Raw genomic sequence first — 17492 nt, 5'->3', positions numbered from 1 at the left:
GAAGTCTCTTTGTACTTTGATTTAGTTCTTTCACTGAAGAAGTTCAGAGTTTAGGGAACAGTTAACATACTTGAATGCCTGTGTTTATCTGACTACGGCTATTCTGCCGGGTTCCTATCAGAACACCTGGTCTCCAGGATCCATGCTACATCAGGTCCTCCATTTTGTTGTCGAGGTTTCTTCCATCAGTTTTCATCAATTTAAGTCAGAAGAAAGTAGTTTGAGATGCGTGATTTACTCATTAACTGTACTACCTGACGGCTGGTGACACCACTTAGTGACACCCTTAGAAGTACTTCATGTCCACCCTTCTACATTCTCTTATTCGTCTATCCAGTATCTACTTAGTAGATATATTCCTTTCTTTAGAAGTACAGCCTGCACAAATTACTTATTTCCTCTGTGTTTCAGTTGAAGCTTTCTGCTAACGCTGCTGCCAGGAGACCTCTGCCAGAAGACAGCATCACCAAGAACAATCCATGAATGCCTCCACACTGCTTACAGCAAGAGTTTAAGAAAAAAAAAAAATAGGCATAACATGAATTGGAGGTATAAAACGAATAAATTCCAATGACTTAAAGGAGAAAGCCCTGTGGCAAATCTCTTTACTCAGACTGGATAGAGCTGGTTATGGAAAATTTAAGAGTCCTCAGAGAAAGGTCTAAATTTTCATTTGCTTTTCTAGAAATACACATTGAAGAATCACTGCATTGCATATGTATTTGCCCAGCCCATGATTTTTTTCCTCACAGAGTTTCTAGGTTGGAAGAGACCTCAAGATCATCGAGTCCAACCTCTGACCTAACGCTAACAGTCCCCACTAAACCATATCCCCAAGTTCTACATCTAAAAGTCTTTTAAAGACTTCCAGGGATGGGGACTCCACCACCTCCCTGGGCAGCCTGTTCCAATGCCTAACAACCCTTTCGGTAAAGAAGTTCTTCCTAAGATCCAACCTAAAACTCCCCTGGTGCAACTTAAGCCCATTCCCCCTCGTCCTGTCACCAGGCACGTGGGAGAACAGACCAACCCCCACCTCACTACAGCCTCCTTTAAGGTACCTGTAGAGAGCGATAAGGTTGCCCCTAAGCCGCCTCTTCTCCAGGCTGAACAAGCCCAGCTCCCTCAGCCGCTCCTTGTAGGACTTGTTCTCCAGGCCCCTCACCAGCTTTGTCGCCCTTCTCTGGACCCGCTCAAGCACCTCGATGTCCTTCTTGTAGCAAGGGGCCCAAAACTGGACACAGTACTCGAGGTGCGGCCTCACCAGAGCCGAGTACAGGGGGACGATCACCTCCCTAGCCCTGCTGGCCACACTACTTCTTATGCAAGCCAGGATGCCGTTGGCCTTCTTGGCCACCTGAGCACACTGCTGGCTCATACTCAGCCTACTATCAACCATCACTCCCAGGTCCTTCTCTGCCTGGCAGCTCTCCAACCACTCATCTCCCAGCCTGTAGCTCTGCTAAGTAGTTCTCCTTTTGTAGTTCTCCTTTTGGTTTCATGCATCTGTATGGGTTATCTCCTTATTTATCCCTTGGCTAATCTTCCCCTACCAGTTATTGTTTCAATCTTGAAAATTCAAGTCAGTTTAGATAATTACAATGCACATGAACTCTCTATTCTTTTACTTACGATCAAAATAAGACCCATTTAAATTGCCACTACTGCCTAGACTTTATTATCCTGTTCTCATGCTTTTTGCAGACATTATCTTGCATTAGCTTATGGCTTTGTACTACTACTGCAGTTCAAACTGACAGCTAGGAGAGGTTTTACGGAGGTAACTCAAATTATCATCATAAAAATCCTCAATAATATTACCAGGTAATCTTTATGAAGCAGATTACAGAAATGGAGAGAGTAAGTGATCTGAGGTAGTTCCTATGGAGATGTTTTTATTGAAAAACTTGGGAATCAGAAGAGACACGGAAAACCATATTTTATACAAGATACTAGGAACATGTATTACACTATGACCTTAAAAAAAGTTTTTTTTTTTTTTTTTTAAATTCAAGTCCATACTCTCAAGAAACCAGCCAGTTTGATTGAAATGAGTCTTCCCATCTTGTAAAATATGCAGCCTGCTAACACAAGCCAGTCATTCCCTTTTCTTATGAGACACCCGCATTTCCATTTGTAACGGGCTTCTTGTAACTTGTTCACACTTCCACCATATGGATTACATTATTTCTCCATCAGACAGTGGGTCTGTTTTGAACACTGTTTAAAGAAAGACTGAATATTCTGGCCCCTACCTGATACAGCACAGAAAGGCTCCACAGATGTCCTACTCAGTTTCTGATATGATGTATTCTAAAACATCCATTTGCAATTGTTTCCTCTTGTTTGTTGAGGACAGTTATGCATTTCTTAATAGTTCAATGTGCTAACAATATTTTCCTTTTGAGCTTTATCACCATTCTAATCTGCCCTTTAATCACTGTAAGTTCAGGTTCATTTCATCAACCTCAGGAGATTCTCTGGATAGAATAATTTGTCTTCTGCTAAATAACTATCTTGCTATTCATTACTAGAAGGTGACACTAGTTCAATGTCTAATTATAGTTCTCAGGCAGTCCTTTAAAAATAATAAAATAAAAACATCAGCAAAATGTGTTTCATAAAAAATAATTATAAAACACTTTACTTGTGTTTTCAATTTGACCATATAATCAAAGACGCAGAGGAAAACAGCCCAGCTGGTTGTCACTTGCAGTATCTGTCTGCTTTCACTTTTGCTCGCCTGTGTGGAAAGAGTAATGAAACAAGACTTAGACTAAAACCAAAGGTGATTACATCTGAATGTTTTAACTGCCCCAAAGTCTTAAACAGACACAGAAAGCAGTACTCTCAAACTTTACTTCAGAGCACACATAAAAGCCTAACATAACTGTTACTTTTTTTTATTTAAAGGAGCTACAGCTATAACAACGTGTAAAGTTCACCTTGTCTTTCCTTTCTAATCAGGACCTGTGTTTTGTCAGATCACTCAGGGAGGGAATTCAACCTGAGTGACAGTTGAAACTGACACTCAATCTATGATAGCCATGGTGTGTTTTCACATCACAATAATACAGTATCAGAAGTCAACTTCTGCATTTCACCCACTGAATTAACACAACAAATATTTATACCATACAAAATATTTTAAAAGTTCAAGACAGTTTCTGTATTCTCAGCTTACAGGGAAAGATTTATTCCCACGAGATAATGTGAAGACTAGTTAATAAATGCTATTTCTCTTTAAAATGCAGTTGTCTCCTTTCCAAAATGTTCTGGTACTGAAGGTGCTGAAAACATGAAAAAAATATTTTTTGTTTTTTTGAAAGATTTATCCCTCACTTCTGCTGTACTCCACAAACTGAGCAAACTTCTTTATAGATGTCCAAAAGAATTCACTTCTGCGTAAATCCCAACCTGGGAAGTTCAGCCAACGAAGTGAGAACTCAGAATAATAAAAAAAACAGAAATGGCAGAACACCAACCAGGGAAAAAAATGTGCAACACCCACACCTATTCCCTGAAATCTAGCCATCTTTTGTACTCCAAATTCACTGCAATTCCATCTCCAAATAGCTTTTAAATCAGTGCATTATTTCTTATAGAGTACCTGTCGAGCAGTGTTTCGTGGAAAGTGCCTTCTTTCCTGGCTTTCCTGAGAGCTTTCGTATCTTCTTTGCTTATTTTGAGCTTTTTGTCTTGAAAACTTTGGAATTTCTTTCTATAAAGGGAAAAAATGGAAGAAGTTAACTTCTTTAAAATTTTATGTTTCAGTACAAACTGTGACGAGCAACTTAACTCCTGTTGTGCAACTGGCCTAATAAAATCCAATAAACCATTATACTATCAAGTAGTGCTGTAAGACTTCCCTAGGTGAAACACACTCAAGCAGTTGAGGTGCTAAGTAGGAACAACACCATACATGATTAACACAGTGTGGTTACAAGTTCTGAAGAACTTCAGCTCCTTCTACTACTAGCATGACAAGTCAGGACCGAAGGGGAATAGAGGACTCTGGAATGAAGCTGAGTAAGGGGAAAGACAAACATTTTAGTTTCTCACTACTTACATCTATTTTGTTAGTCAATAAGTTAATTTTCTACAAGTTGAGTCTGTTTTAACTGCAACAGTAACTGATAAGTAAGCTCCCTGTCTTGATTTTGACTGTAAGCCTTCTCAGTTTATTTTGTGTCCTTATCCCGGTGAGGAGGAAGAGAAAGTGAACGAAGAACTGTGTGGGAGTTTAGCCTTCCAAAGAAAACCCCAAAGAAAAGAGGAAAAAAGGTACTTAAAACTGTTAAAGGCTCTCAACTACATACACATAATTGATTTCACACTGTTTAACATTTCCTTTATCTTCTTGTGGGATGTCATCCTTCTTCTTAGTTTCTCTTTCAGCACAAGTTCGAATCTAGTCATTGAGAAGAAAAAAAACAGAAGTTGCAGGTTAAAGAAGATAATATATCCTGCATAACTTAAAAAAAAAATCTGTGACTGTCATTCTGTTATCACCTTTGAAAATGGTTAATTCACAACCAGAGGAAATAGCAGTTAACAGCAAAAGCTGCCTGAAATATGAAGTATTAAACATAGTCCTTAATACTACTTTAAGGCACAGCTGCTTTCATCTCAAAGAAGCACCATTACAGTTTATAGAGTAAGCAGGGCTAGAACACCTTGTAGAAAAACTGACTCCAGAGTATTACTGCTCTGACTAGTACATGCTTCCCTGTTTGGAGGGCATGCTTTCTGTTGGACATGAAAGACAAGATGGTCCTTCCACATCCTCTTACATAAGAGGTCTCCACACCTGCATCATTCTGGCTAACCTTTTTTTGTCCCTGGTTCTGTCAGATTTCATCTCTCTTGTTGAGAGATGAGCTGTTGAGAACTATCTGCAGTACCACACAAAAGGTCTTACCCACCATTTCTTTAGTGAAACAAATACAGTAAACAGGAAAGTATCTTGTAACCATAGAGTAACTGTACCATACAGATACTTAACTGTAGAAAACGGATTACCTTTATCATTTCTTCTTCCCCTGCTGTTTTGCTTTTGGCTTCTATATCTCCCTCTTCATTACATCTAATAAAACGGCTGTTTGCTGCTAGCAATGCCATCTTCTTCTGCAGAAAACAGTATCACACGATTAGCATAAGGAGTTTGTATATAAACCTTGATTCATAACATTTACTTCATTCCTCAGAAAGCTCTGTAAACGTGTCCTGTTCTTTGACATATAAACACTTCAACAGCTAGCTAGTGGACTCCTTTGTTCTTAATTTGTATGTTAAACTGCACTAACTTCAGGTACTTTAAAAACTTAAGAAATACAGTAAATACATTGTAGGCGGGAAAACAGAACACTAGAAGTTACAATATGGAAGAGACTGCGAAAGTGCAACACACAGTAAACATCTTATTACCTGTCAATATCGGCTGCAAGTCAAAATACAGTTACATGTTGGGAATCTCAAGAAAGTTGTCTGAAGCAACTTACATCTTGAAAGACAGGTTCCCATTGCTCTCTTGATCCTATAGCATCTGAACGTCCGACAACAAGTCCATCTGAATTTATACCGAGGTATTTGCCATAACCAGACTTCAGAGCAATTCTCAAAGGGAAAACGAAGTGAAACAATGAGGAATGTTTTTAGAGAAAGCCATTCACAATATTCAACACATCACAAGCATATTTTTTTTTTGTATGCAATTTTTTTCCCCAAGAGAAAATTAAAACTTGTTCATACCAGAAACAAACAAAAAAACAAATATTAAGACTTGAAATATTTTGTTACAGTAGTTACCTTGTATCAGACAACTTCACTGCTGTAAACTGTTCAGGAGGACTAGGGCCTTCATCACCTTAGGAATGAAATTTTCATTAGTTAGACATTAAGTATCATGCATACAGTATTTAAATTGTTAATACTGCAGTTTCAAACAAGCTGAAAAATTATGCAACAGCTTTTGCTAAATACTATGGAAAGCTACAATACTGCATTTCTTTAGAAATTCCTTTTGAACATTCACACTCTTAAAATAAAAAGCAATGCAGGAGCTTATTTGCATTCATGTATTTGGCATGCTTTAAATAATACAAATGCAATCCTTGTGTCAAAAAAAAAAACAACAAACAAACAACACAGAAAACGTGATCTCCTTATAACATTATTTTCTCCATACCAAAACATACTATGGTTCAGCTGTGGTAACCTTATTTCTTATCCAAAAAGCCACTACTCTCCATCTCTCAAAACCTAAGTGAGATAATACTGTCATCATTGTTTTTATCTCGCTCTGGAGATGAGGCACACTGTCAGTGTTTTGGAACAGTTCTTTTCTGACTGATGGTTCCGAGCTTCAAATTAAGAGACAAGCTGATTATCTCCACCACCTTAGTAGTCCACTTGCACAGCAACAATACAAATACAGCACAATGAGGATACAGCAATAATCCTTGATGCTCATCTACCTTGAGTTTCACTCTTCAGTTGACACCAGATGCATTTTATAGAATTTAATAAAAGTTATACTGCTTTTTATTCAGTAAGCTGTACAGCCTTTAACAGGTGATCCTTTCCAATGCAGTTCAATTTATTATACACATAACACAGCAACAAACTAAGTAAGTGAAACTGATTGGTAGTCATTAGGTTTCGGTCACGCTACAGCCAACTTTATTGCATTACATGTAATAACTGCCTTGAGCTGTAAAACAGTTTGCCTTAAAGTGATGCTATGTTCATGCTTTTCATTACTAAAACTATTTTTTTCCAAGTTTCCTGAAACAAACCTTTATGCGGTGCTCCAAGTGTAAACAAGCCATTATCAAGGGCATGGATGTAAGCTCCTTTATCCATTTCTATAGCTATAGTTCCTGTAATTTCACCGAAATTACTGACAGCCCACCAGTTTCCTAAAATACAAAACATCATAGTTAATGGAGTAATTACAACTTCTGATTACAGTGGTTCAAGAGATAGTAATCCAGTACCTACTCTGAGATTTGGCACTCTATAGATAGCAACAGGCTCTTAATTGCAGGCTCCTGCACTCCATCCTCTCTTAGTGCTGTTAGGCCATGGAGCGCATTGATCCATCCAGTTGATCCAGCAGAAGATATACCTTGCAAGGAAGTTTCCTTCCCCCGTTCCCACCCCAAACTGCTTCCTCCAGTTTTGTGGTCACAGTCAATTACTAGCGTAATGATTTCTGCTGTGCTGGAGAACCTCTCATCTTGCTGCTGAATTAATTCATGAGCTGCATTCCTTAGACTTAAAGTGTTCTGGACAATCAGTGTTCAAATGTTCTGGCCCCCCAGAATCCAAACTTAAAGGCTCACATGTATAAATTGGAATTATGATATTTGTATTTTTAAAGAGCAAAACTTTCTCCTGGTATAATCTTAATTATCTTAGACAGAAAATGTATCTATTTTAAATTAATCAGAATGACATTTTTTTTCAGCAAGTTGGTCCTGAGCAGAAATAATGTTCCCCTAACTTCATACAACATACAGAGCAAATAGGCTTGTCCTATAACGTCATGGCTTAGAGATCAGCATATGAAATTTCTAAAATCTCTTTCAGCATGTCTTTTTGTGACATTCCTTTAGCATAAAATATAATAGCCTATTTTCTCATATATGGTATTTTGTTTTAACAGAAAAATAGGGATAACTCCCCTCGCACTGCTTTGGATTATGCCTGTGCACACATAACAGAAAGTGCCATTTATCCTGTAACATGCACTGTTACAGTATATATCTGTATCTCTCAGGGCTTCAAGGTTATTTCTTTAGCTGTTTTTGTGAACTGTGATAAATCAAGCATACAGCAGTTCCAGAAGGCAGCACTTAGCTAAGTTATCACTCAAGACCATACGCACTTTGATCCTCCTCCTCCACAAATAAAGAAAAAACACCATTATATTTGGATACTGGTTCATGTTTGTCATCTTCAGTTTCAACTACTGATAGCAAGTTTGTAATGCGAATACATCACAGTAATCATGACAAACTGAGAACAAGTAAACAAACCAACCAAGACTTCTCCTTTTTAGCGGACTGAAGGTTTGAGTGAACTAAAGACCCCAGGCGAGAAGCAACTGCTGGCAGAGTAAGAGCAAGAAGTACAAGCACCCCATCTAGTGAACTTTCAAGTAACAGTAACACAAGACATTTACATACACAAGACATTTACATACAAGCAAAAACAAAGGTGTTACAGCGCTAAATGTAAGTCTCTCTACCTGAAACAAATGCTCTTGAGGAAAAAAAAAAAAAACACGAGTTACAAGCACATAAGGAGCTTGAGGTTATGTAAACAAATAAGTGCATTAAAAAGATAAATACTTGTAAAATCGATCCTACTGGTGTCAGAAATTCCCTCTGGTACCTAAGAAGGCGTGACTTATAAACAGTGTGCTGTGACAAGTAGCTAGAAACCTGCTTTAAGCGCCCTACAAGCACCTCATAAACTTGTGCTATCCCCTGCAGCTTCCCCACTGCCACACAGCTCCTGCAGGGCCGCTCACCGACGATATCAAGCTGCTCTTCCGCATCCTCCTCCCTTTTCCTTTTCTTCTCCTTGTGCTTCTTCTTGCTGCGAAAGGAGAGGCACAGAGGTGGGCACACGCCTCCCACCCAGACCCCCGCTCCGCCACAGCCCCCCAGGAGCGGGGCACCGGGGGGCGAGAGGCAGCGCACCCCAAAACCCTCACCCACCCGGAGCCCCTTTACAGCGACCTCCCCCCCTCCGTGCCGAAGCCGGTGGCGAGGTACCGAGCCGGCAGCCGAGGGACAGGACGAGCCGTCCCCTCACCTCTTCTCCTTCGCCCCTTTGAGGACCAGCTTGGTGGACTTCACGCAGGAGTACTCCGCCATGTCGGACCCAGGGCAGGGCAGGGAGGGTCGGGCTGCGCATGCGCCCGGGGCTCAGCGCTCTGCTGCCGCCATGGCGCCGCTCGGCGGTTGGAAGCCGAGCCTGAGGGGGAAATTGAAAGAATCAGCCCGCTTTCTCTTACACCAGAACAGACTCTTTTAGCCCCACTTTCTTAACAGATACCATTCGTTCTCCTTTTGGGAACGACCTCAGTAGCACACGTGTAATCAGGCACCAAATTGCAGCAGTCGTTTTTAATTTACGTTTTATCACCCAGCCTGTTGTTTCCACTTCACACCAAACAAAGGGGTTTTGTGCCCCAAATGTTGTTTGCTTCTGATTAAACTGGTCAAGTGAAGGACACCACCTCTGTCAAATCTCACGGACGCATACCCAGGTGCTCACATTGTGTTACTTCCCTCTGACTTCTCATTTCATCACCTGCCGATGCTTACAAAGCTCCCACAAGTAAGTTCCTCCTGCAAGTAATAAATGAGGTTCGTGCAGTTATGTTAAGGTCTTTACAATCGCTGAAATCATGTCTGGGAGATAAAACTACATGTGCAGCTTCTCTCAGTGAATGACCCAGGAGTTTGCTGATGACTGCAGATGTCTTCTGCAGATACTCTGATTGCATCCAGGACCCTGCGATTTCTCACAGAAATGCTTTTAATTTTTATCTATATGCCTAATGAGAGTAACCCCACATTTTTGTCTGCAAGCTGTGTTGGAGTGGTTACATCTGCCATGTGAAATGAAGACAACAGTGTGTCTGTAATGGACACAGGAATTTTTGGCAGGTCTCCCATTTTGGAGCTTTGGGGAGAAGGAGGCTGGGAAGAGGCATGGGCTTGTCAGTAAAAGCAGTACTTGAATCAGGCTGCTGGTGCACGTAGATTCAAAATGCTTTTTTATTGTGTCCCTGGCGTACTGCCTTTCTGCCTGTGTCTTCACCCGCTGTGGTTTGTTACTGAAAGACACTCGTCTCTTTGGTCAGCATTTGGGAAGTGGGTAACTTGAAGCAGGGCACTACTGTAGTAGACAGTAGGTGACTTTATGGATTTATTGATTTCCCAGTCCCTGGAACGTGTATCTCTGTAATTAGGGCTTCAAGTAAAAACTGAAAAAGCAGAGACTACAGAAAGCTTCAGGCAATGATGGGCTCCTTGCTGACTGCTTCTGATTTCTTAATGGAGCTCAAATCAGGGAATTGTGTTTGCAAAGGCTTGTATCCAGTGAGGCTGTGAAGGTCCCACATGTCTTACCATGTGTGAAGGGCCAGAGAACATCTGTATTTTCAATTACAAAACTGAGATACCTCGTTAAACTGCTAGCAACCCATCCATTGCTTTCAACCTCATCCTCACATACATTCTGTTTCCAGTTTTCACCTTTCTAGAGATTACTGCCTGACTTCTAGAAACCTTTTGGCACTGTCATCTTAGAGTTTTACAATCAATAATAGAGTGGTTGTTACTTAGTTTCCTTCCTTGGTTTTGGTGGTAGATAAAATGGCTTGTTCTCAGTCAAAAAGTATTTTCAGTATATCCATTTTTTGTACTACATACTCTTGTCTGCAGGCGTTTGGAAACTAAATCAAGCTAGCATCAGCACAAAGCAATTTTAAAAAATGTAATTTTATTTGACTCATTTTATCATTAGCTACTTTTTTTTTTTAACTGATTCTAAACAGGTATGTGTAAATTTTAGTAAAGCGAATAAGAAAAATAAGAGAGCAATTTGTGTAGGAATTAGAAACAAGCGCAGAAGAAGAGTGAAGCAAAAAGAATGCCTGTCAGCACACCCGTCGCCCTGCTTTGACACTGCATGCTAAGTTGTTCTTAAGTGTTTTGGTTGTTCTGGGGTTTTATTCATTTATTTATTTAAGCCTTGATTCTGTGGAGAGAAAATCATCGGGGGGGGGGGGGGGGGTTGTTCCTATTGTTTCCTTAGCTCTGGTTATTTACAACTTTATTTATGATTTATTACTTTTTGATTGCTTAACTGTGCAACCTTAGCATAAGGGCAATATTTATATACTCTTGTCAAAGCAGGTCTGTATACATTGATTTGCCATTACCAACACTTCAAAAATCTTAAATACTTTCCTGGGAGGGATGATGGGAGGGGAAAAAGGTAACATTTTAGTATTTTAGGAAGCAAAGATATCTTGCCCACTCGTGGTTAAGAGTATAAAGTTTTCGAAGTTCAACATTTTCAGTAGTTACCTAAGGCAATTGTCATTTTTCTTGTTAACTTTTAAAAAAACAAAAGCAAGTCAAAGTGGTTTGTATTTTAAAATATGTGTTTATATGATGGAAGTGCATGAGATTTATACTTTGCTACTTGTCCACCAGAGGCTGCTATAACCACAAAAATCAGAGCAGATTAAAAAAATCTAAAAAAAAAATAAAATAAAAAATGAGTGGTTTTATTTTCATTACAGATCACCTTTACATATCCTGATCCCAGAAAGAATTACACACATACTTACATTTTTGCACTGGGAATAGCCCCAGTGAGTTCAATTAAGCAACTCAATGTGTGAAGTGAAGCATGGCCATAAGCTTCCTTAGGATGAGGCCATATCAATTGTGTTTGCTGGTTTAATTTCCACGTTGTAAAGAGATGGAGGAACAGGCAGAGGGACAGAGGCCATAAACTTCTAATTTTAAATGAAAATTAACCTCCTAAAATATGAAATATACCTTCTTATTAACAGATACATTTTTATTTACAATTGACCTATTTTAGGTTTCTTTTTTTAATTTAGCGACTGCAGCAACAAACAGGCATCACTACCATATATACAGAAGACAGTGAAATCTTTTCCTGCAGGGCAAAGTGATGCCCTCAATCAGAAAACCGTATCTAAAATGGTGCTACTTTAGAAAAGCCATTTAAACTCTAATTTGCTAGTTAGTATTTTTGAAATTAAAACATTTCCAAAATGTGCTGGCTACAACTGTTTAAAAAAATAGAGCAGTCCATTTTCCTTATGGCAACGGAAATAAATGGAGCCTTTGTGTTTGCAAATGTAGAAAACAAATCACTTTTTTAATGACTGGACTTTTTTCCTGCCAGCTTGGAATTTGCCGCATGTGCATTTTATTTTGAATGCCTAAAGAGTGAAATCATTTGCCATCTCTCATGCAGATGGGGCAGCTTGGCTGAGGTGTCATTTGCAAAATGTGCACTTTCATCGTTTAAGTTTGAAGGGGATCATTACAAACAATGTTTCCTGTAGACACTATGGAAGTGCAGAGCTGAAACTGAGTGTCCATGGATGTAGCCTCGTGTCCTAAGAGCCCGAACCAAAACTTGGTCACGTTGGAGTTTTCTTCTGTCTCGTTTATTTATGTTAAGAGAGAGAGAAATACCTTCCCAAAGCAAAGAAACTTGAATTAGGTCTCTTGGTAGCAGAGTTGACAAATAGTCTGTGTGCTTTTTCTTGCTTTCATTTATAAGTATGGGGCCCTTGTGAAATATCTAAGCTGCTGACTGATGTAACAGTGAAGATTGATCCAGTTTTGTTTACTCATTTACAGAAGGAGTGAAATCTGATGTGAGTTAGAACCAGAGCAACTACATTTTAATTTTTCCCGGTGGGACGAAGTACATACGCAGGAACGTTGCGGTGGTTTCTCATAATGTTCTGCAGCAGTTGTGTGAGAGTGTTGATGCATCCCCAGGACATGATGGTGCATATCATAGTGACATGACAGATGTATATAAAAAGCTAATTTGATTCTTGGCACTTCAAATCCTGCATGCTGAAAATGCTTTTATTACGCCTTCTCAATTTTAAATGTGACCCGAAATTACCTTTTTTAAAACCTAAAATGCTAGTGTTAGTTTTTTTTAGCACAGATGAGTAAATATTCTCAAAATGGCATACTAGTTGGAGCATTTGGAAAATAGGAAGGGGTTTTGAGCCCGTCAGGGGCAGGATGGAGCCCCAGTGCTCAGGGCTCCTGTAATGGTTGTGGCTTCTCCGCTGCTGCTCTGCCTGATCCCTGTCTCCCTCACTTTCCTCCATTCTTGCTCTGTAAAATTATTGTGGGTATGCTTTTGCAGGTAGCCAGACCTTCCCAATGTCTGCTTCTCCAGATGTTGGGACCACTGCAGTACAGCTTAGCAGGGCAGACAGTGCACTCTCCAAAGTCCCTTTCTGTTGGACAGTGGGGAAATGAAAAGAGAAATAAATAGGAAACCTTGAATGTACAGTAATCTCACACAGGCACCAACTCTGTATGGCATTTACTTGGCCTCAGGCCATCATACCATTTCCAGTGCCATATCATGTCTACTTTTTACACATTCTGGGATTCTTTTCCACTGGTTGCTCTGATTTTTATCCTGATTTACTAAGGAGGTTGTTGTATGTATACGAATGCATTTCTCTCTCTGCCTGTTGGTCTCTGTTTTTGTATCAATATTTCTGAACTGGTCAGTTGAGTTCTACATTAATGGATAAATGGAAGTCATGAAGATAATTAAACTCTGGTGAGTTCTGAAGGAGTTGTTAGGAAGAAGGCCTATAACTTCCCTGATGGATGGACAGGCTACAGTGTGAACTCCCATATTAGAGATGGGAGAGAACCCTCATATGGGAAAGAGTCTGTGAGGAAAAACTCCTTGTAAATCATGGGACACTAACGAGTGAAAAATCAAACTGCATTGCTTCCAGTGCTTAAGAAACAATTTATTGCTATACACTGTAATTTTGTTTTTTATGGGATGGAAATTTGATTCTGTAAGTTGAGTGTATTTGATATTTTTTTGACGTTTCCTGACAAATAACTAGCCTGCTTGATGCAAGTGTAGTTGAAAGCCCATTCCCCAATCCACTGGTACTGTATTGCAGGTAGACTCACATATAAATTAAACATAACAGGATTTTGTGGCAAGTTACCTGCTTTGTGCTGTGTGTTCCCATGCAGACTTTTACCTCTCTGGAATGCACTTTTATTCTCGTCTCAAGTGAGCCTCCTTTCCCTTGTTATTTGTGGTTGAGTTTATTATGTCTTTAGGAAAGCCCCAACATCCATGGGGAAAGAAAATGAAGTGGGCAGTCTACATTTCATGTATACAGACTGTTGTTGTGGTTGTTCTCTTTTTTTAGCCTATATATATATATATATATGTATTTCATTTAATCTAAATGTCATTTCTGTGTAGTGTTTATCAAATGCTTCAAAACAGATTTCTTCCTTTTTGTATTTCTTTTGCCACTTAGTACGAAATAAACAGGTGGTTTTGCATGGGCTAGGAAGAGTTAAGGCAGCCTTCCATCGGCAGAGAGGTGGCTTACAGGGGGATGTACCTCACCTTTCCCCACTGGTCCCTTTTGTGATGGTACAGCTTGTCTTTTGGCCCAGACCAAAGATTTTTAGGGAAACAACCAGCCAGAGCTCTTGTATTTTTTTTTTTTTTTCCTAAAACTGTTTCTTTTCTTTATTTTTTTTTTTTCTTCAAGAGTATGTGAATTTCCTTCGGGCCATATATTTTTCTTACCCTGTGTCCTGTGAGACAACATGGATGTCCTTTATAAATTCAATGGGGATATGAATTGGCAGAGCTTAAAAGGAGAGCAAATCCTTGGCAGGGTGTTCGTTGTCAGTGCTGCCGTCCTCCCTGGCCATAGAACTGTGCACTTTTTCTTTGTAAATTATGTTTCCTCTCCCCCAGGATTACCAGATAATTTCTTTCTGTATTTTTTTTTTCTAAAAGGACAAGCTCATTTACCCACTATGATTGTTTTCATTGCCCATTTGAATTTGAAGAGCTATTCTAAGTGATTTTCCTCTCTTATCCTCCATAGCTCCCGATTCCATGTAATTTGTCATGAATGCAGATGCACTTCCCCTAAAAGGCAATTTTATTAATGCAGTGGCAGTGAGTGTGTTTTAAAAATGCTTTTGTATGGACGTAGCAATTGTGGAGGTAGGAGGGAGACCTGTAGGCTATTGCATACAGAATAGGTGCAGGCTAGGCAAAGGTAGAGAAAGCTTTTTGCTCTGAAGGAACTTCTGAGCTGTTCGTTCTCCCTGTCCACTCACTTCCTTGTGAATGTATAGGATTAAGTGATAGTGTTTCCAAATGTGTTTTATTTTCCTTCTTGGGCCAAATATAAAAGAGAAATAAACACACTCCTGCATATTTGTGGCAGCCTAACTCAGACTGTCATACTTGTTTTTCATCCAAAGAGCCTCCAAATTGTAACAATATTTATTAGGTTTTGAAGCAGTTGAAAGGCAATTTTAGAAATTTTAAGAAATATTTACCTTAATCAGGACCATGATCAATATCTAGCTGTTCTTTTGTTGTTAATTTTGCACGGGTATCTAGTAAGTCTGTTTTGCCCTGCTTTTTGTGTTATACTTTCTAAAAGCAGCACAAGCAGAACAAAACAGGTCCTGAGTTCACACTCATTTCCATTAGGAAATAAAGTTTCTAAGCCATAACACAGTATATGGAAACTGTTTTGAGATGAGGCAGACAGAGATGGCAGCATTCTCCGTTCTAATGCAGCTTGACTGCTTGACTTTTTTTTTTTTTTTTTTTTTTGAGCTTCAGTAATTTGAGTGAATGAGTAATGTCAGGCTTTTAACTTCCACCGAAAAAATACAACACAAAGCAGGGTTCCTCTCCTTCGCGTTTATGAAGAAGACATAAAACCTGACTGTAAGAGTGTAAAACTTTGAAAGGCAGAACAAAAGGCAACCATATGTATTGTTTTTTAAAAATACTGCTTTTATATGCCATTGCTGTGAGGTTTTTTTTTTGGTCTGACTAATGATTGTTGAGTGCTTTGAGTTGGCAACATCTGTTGGCTTGTGTCCTGTCACAGCAGGTAAGTGAGTGGGAGTTGAAATTGCTGATCTTCCCACATCGTGATCCTGAGAGAGAAGGAGAGAGAACATTTCAGCATGCATCACCTGCTTTCTGACTCTTTTCCCCACAACGTACCGTCAGATACATCAGTGTTTTGCTTACAGTCTACGTGCAGAACAAAATATTTTTTCCCAGTTAAGCTTTGTTGTGCTGAAGGGGTCTCTCCTGCTCCTGAAAATCCCAAACCTAATTTGCCAAAGATAAAAATAGCCCTTTTGCTGTCACAGCTTCATGAAACTATGTTGTGACAAGTTGTGATCTGGTTTAGATCATAAAAGGTGAAGTCAGGGAGACTGGCTGAGGTGTTCAGTGCATCCCAGCGTAGTGTCTGGCTGGAGCGGGGTCCCAGGGAGTAATCCAGGCAGAGTTCTCTGGCATGTGCAACAGATGTGGTGTAACTTATGCAATTAACTTCTTAATGGAGCACTGAGCCCTATCCATACTGTTTCTTGACATCTCTGGGAGTCTAGAGTCCCTAGGGGGGCTGCATGTGAGGGTCTGCTGTAACCTGTCTGGAGCACTAGACCTGAAAGTCACCCAGGGCCTGCCTTGCATGCTTATTCTTGTGCAATGTGTGTCAGTCAGATCCGGTTGCGTTGTGCTCCAGGGGAATAGTTTAGCACTGGTAGGGCCCTGTGTTGCCATTGTCTTTGCAAATGATCAAAATCTAGCTCAGGCTTCATCCCTGCCTGAGGTGTCTAGAATTACTGTATCTCAGAGGTATGAAATATCTGGTTCGTACCCATGGCTGGAGCTCCCAAGTGTCCAGCAGAAAGCCTCAAGCAGCCCAGCTAAAGGGGAATAATGTCCTGCCGAGGCCTCAGCGACAGGAGCGGGCAATCCGCGGTCAGACATGTTGGCCATGTGCACCATAGCCACACACCTCATTGTCCCCTGGAGACAGGGACATCTCTCTGTCCTGAGCGAGGCAAACGGAAGGCAAGTACAGCTGGCTCAAGTTAGAGCAAAGAAAAAGGAAAAGAGCAGCAGTTCTTTTTTTTTTTTTTTTTTTTTTTTTTTCCCCTCAGGAGTAGTGTGAAATCCAGAGAATAGGCTTGTGTTGTTTAAGTCGAGCAGCTTTGTTAGTCTAAAAATGATTTTGGTAGTCTCGTGGTGTGAGGCAAGAAGCGAGGCCTGCGAGCCAGGCCACCGGTCATGGCACCTCGGTGCTGCCCTGCTGCGCTGGGCTGTTGAGGCAGCACAGTTAGTAAGAAAGCAAGGCTTTTTGGCCAAGGAAGGTCCAGATCACCTGTACCCATGCATGCAAATAGAGCATCCATCCACCAAATGATGGTGAAAACTCAACAAGGAAAAGCATGGAGGGATCTGTCAGGCTCATGGATGCTTTATGGAACCCGCTCCCTTCCTTTATGTACCACTATTTCACTCCCCTGACCTGACGGCACCAGGCCTTTCCTCCCTCTGCTTCTGGGGGTGTGGGAGCTGGTAAATATGCTAAGACTGTTTGGAGGTGCCACTGCTTGTTTCCTCTTGTACACGGGGAGGCATACGACAGGACTTCCCAGACTTGCTGCCAGTGGTAAGAGTGCCTAAAAAGCAGTTATGGCTTCAAATGTGATGCTAGACTGAGAAGCAGTCATCCATTTGGCCAGCTCTATTCTCTCCAGCAAATACATGCATATTAGCAATGACTATCAAACTGACATTGTGTTGATCCTGGTTCTGTATCAGACTTCTAACAGGTTGAG

General features: G+C 40.3%; 1 protein-coding gene across 1 annotated transcript; it reads right to left on the bottom strand.

The window, feature by feature from the left end:
• Positions 1-1870: 1870 nt before the first annotated feature.
• FRG1 (FSHD region gene 1) lies at positions 1871-9024 on the bottom strand. Its single transcript, XM_068681459.1, has 9 exons — positions 8827-9024; positions 8540-8607; positions 6798-6920; positions 5809-5866; positions 5502-5616; positions 5023-5127; positions 4320-4411; positions 3611-3721; positions 1871-2743 (listed from the first exon to the last, which is right to left on the bottom strand). Exons 1-9 carry the CDS (start codon positions 8886-8888, stop codon positions 2707-2709), a joined length of 771 nt encoding a protein of 256 aa, XP_068537560.1. The 5' UTR covers positions 8889-9024; the 3' UTR covers positions 1871-2706.
• Positions 9025-17492: the final 8468 nt, after the last annotated feature.

This window comes from Anas acuta, chromosome 4 (assembly GCF_963932015.1).
Source record: "Anas acuta chromosome 4, bAnaAcu1.1, whole genome shotgun sequence".
NCBI lineage: Eukaryota > Metazoa > Chordata > Aves > Anseriformes > Anatidae > Anas > Anas acuta.
The sequence above is the reverse complement of the archived record's forward strand: the minus strand, read 5'-3'. Positions and strand labels throughout refer to the sequence as shown.

What these genes read in the sequence shown, in the direction of transcription:
- FRG1 (XM_068681459.1), bottom strand. Translation starts at nt 8,888, where the DNA reads ATGGCGGAGTACTCCTGCGTGAAGTCCACCAAGCTGGTCCTCAAAGGG. An exon ending in CAGTGTGAAATCAATTATGT is followed by an intron (nt 3,722 to 4,319) that starts GTATGTAGTTGA and finishes TTCCCTTTATAG; the next exon opens with AAAGAAATTCCAAAGTTTTC. An exon ending in CACGAAACACTGCTCGACAG is followed by an intron (nt 2,744 to 3,610) that starts GTACTCTATAAG and finishes CTTTCCACACAG; the next exon opens with GCGAGCAAAAGTGAAAGCAG.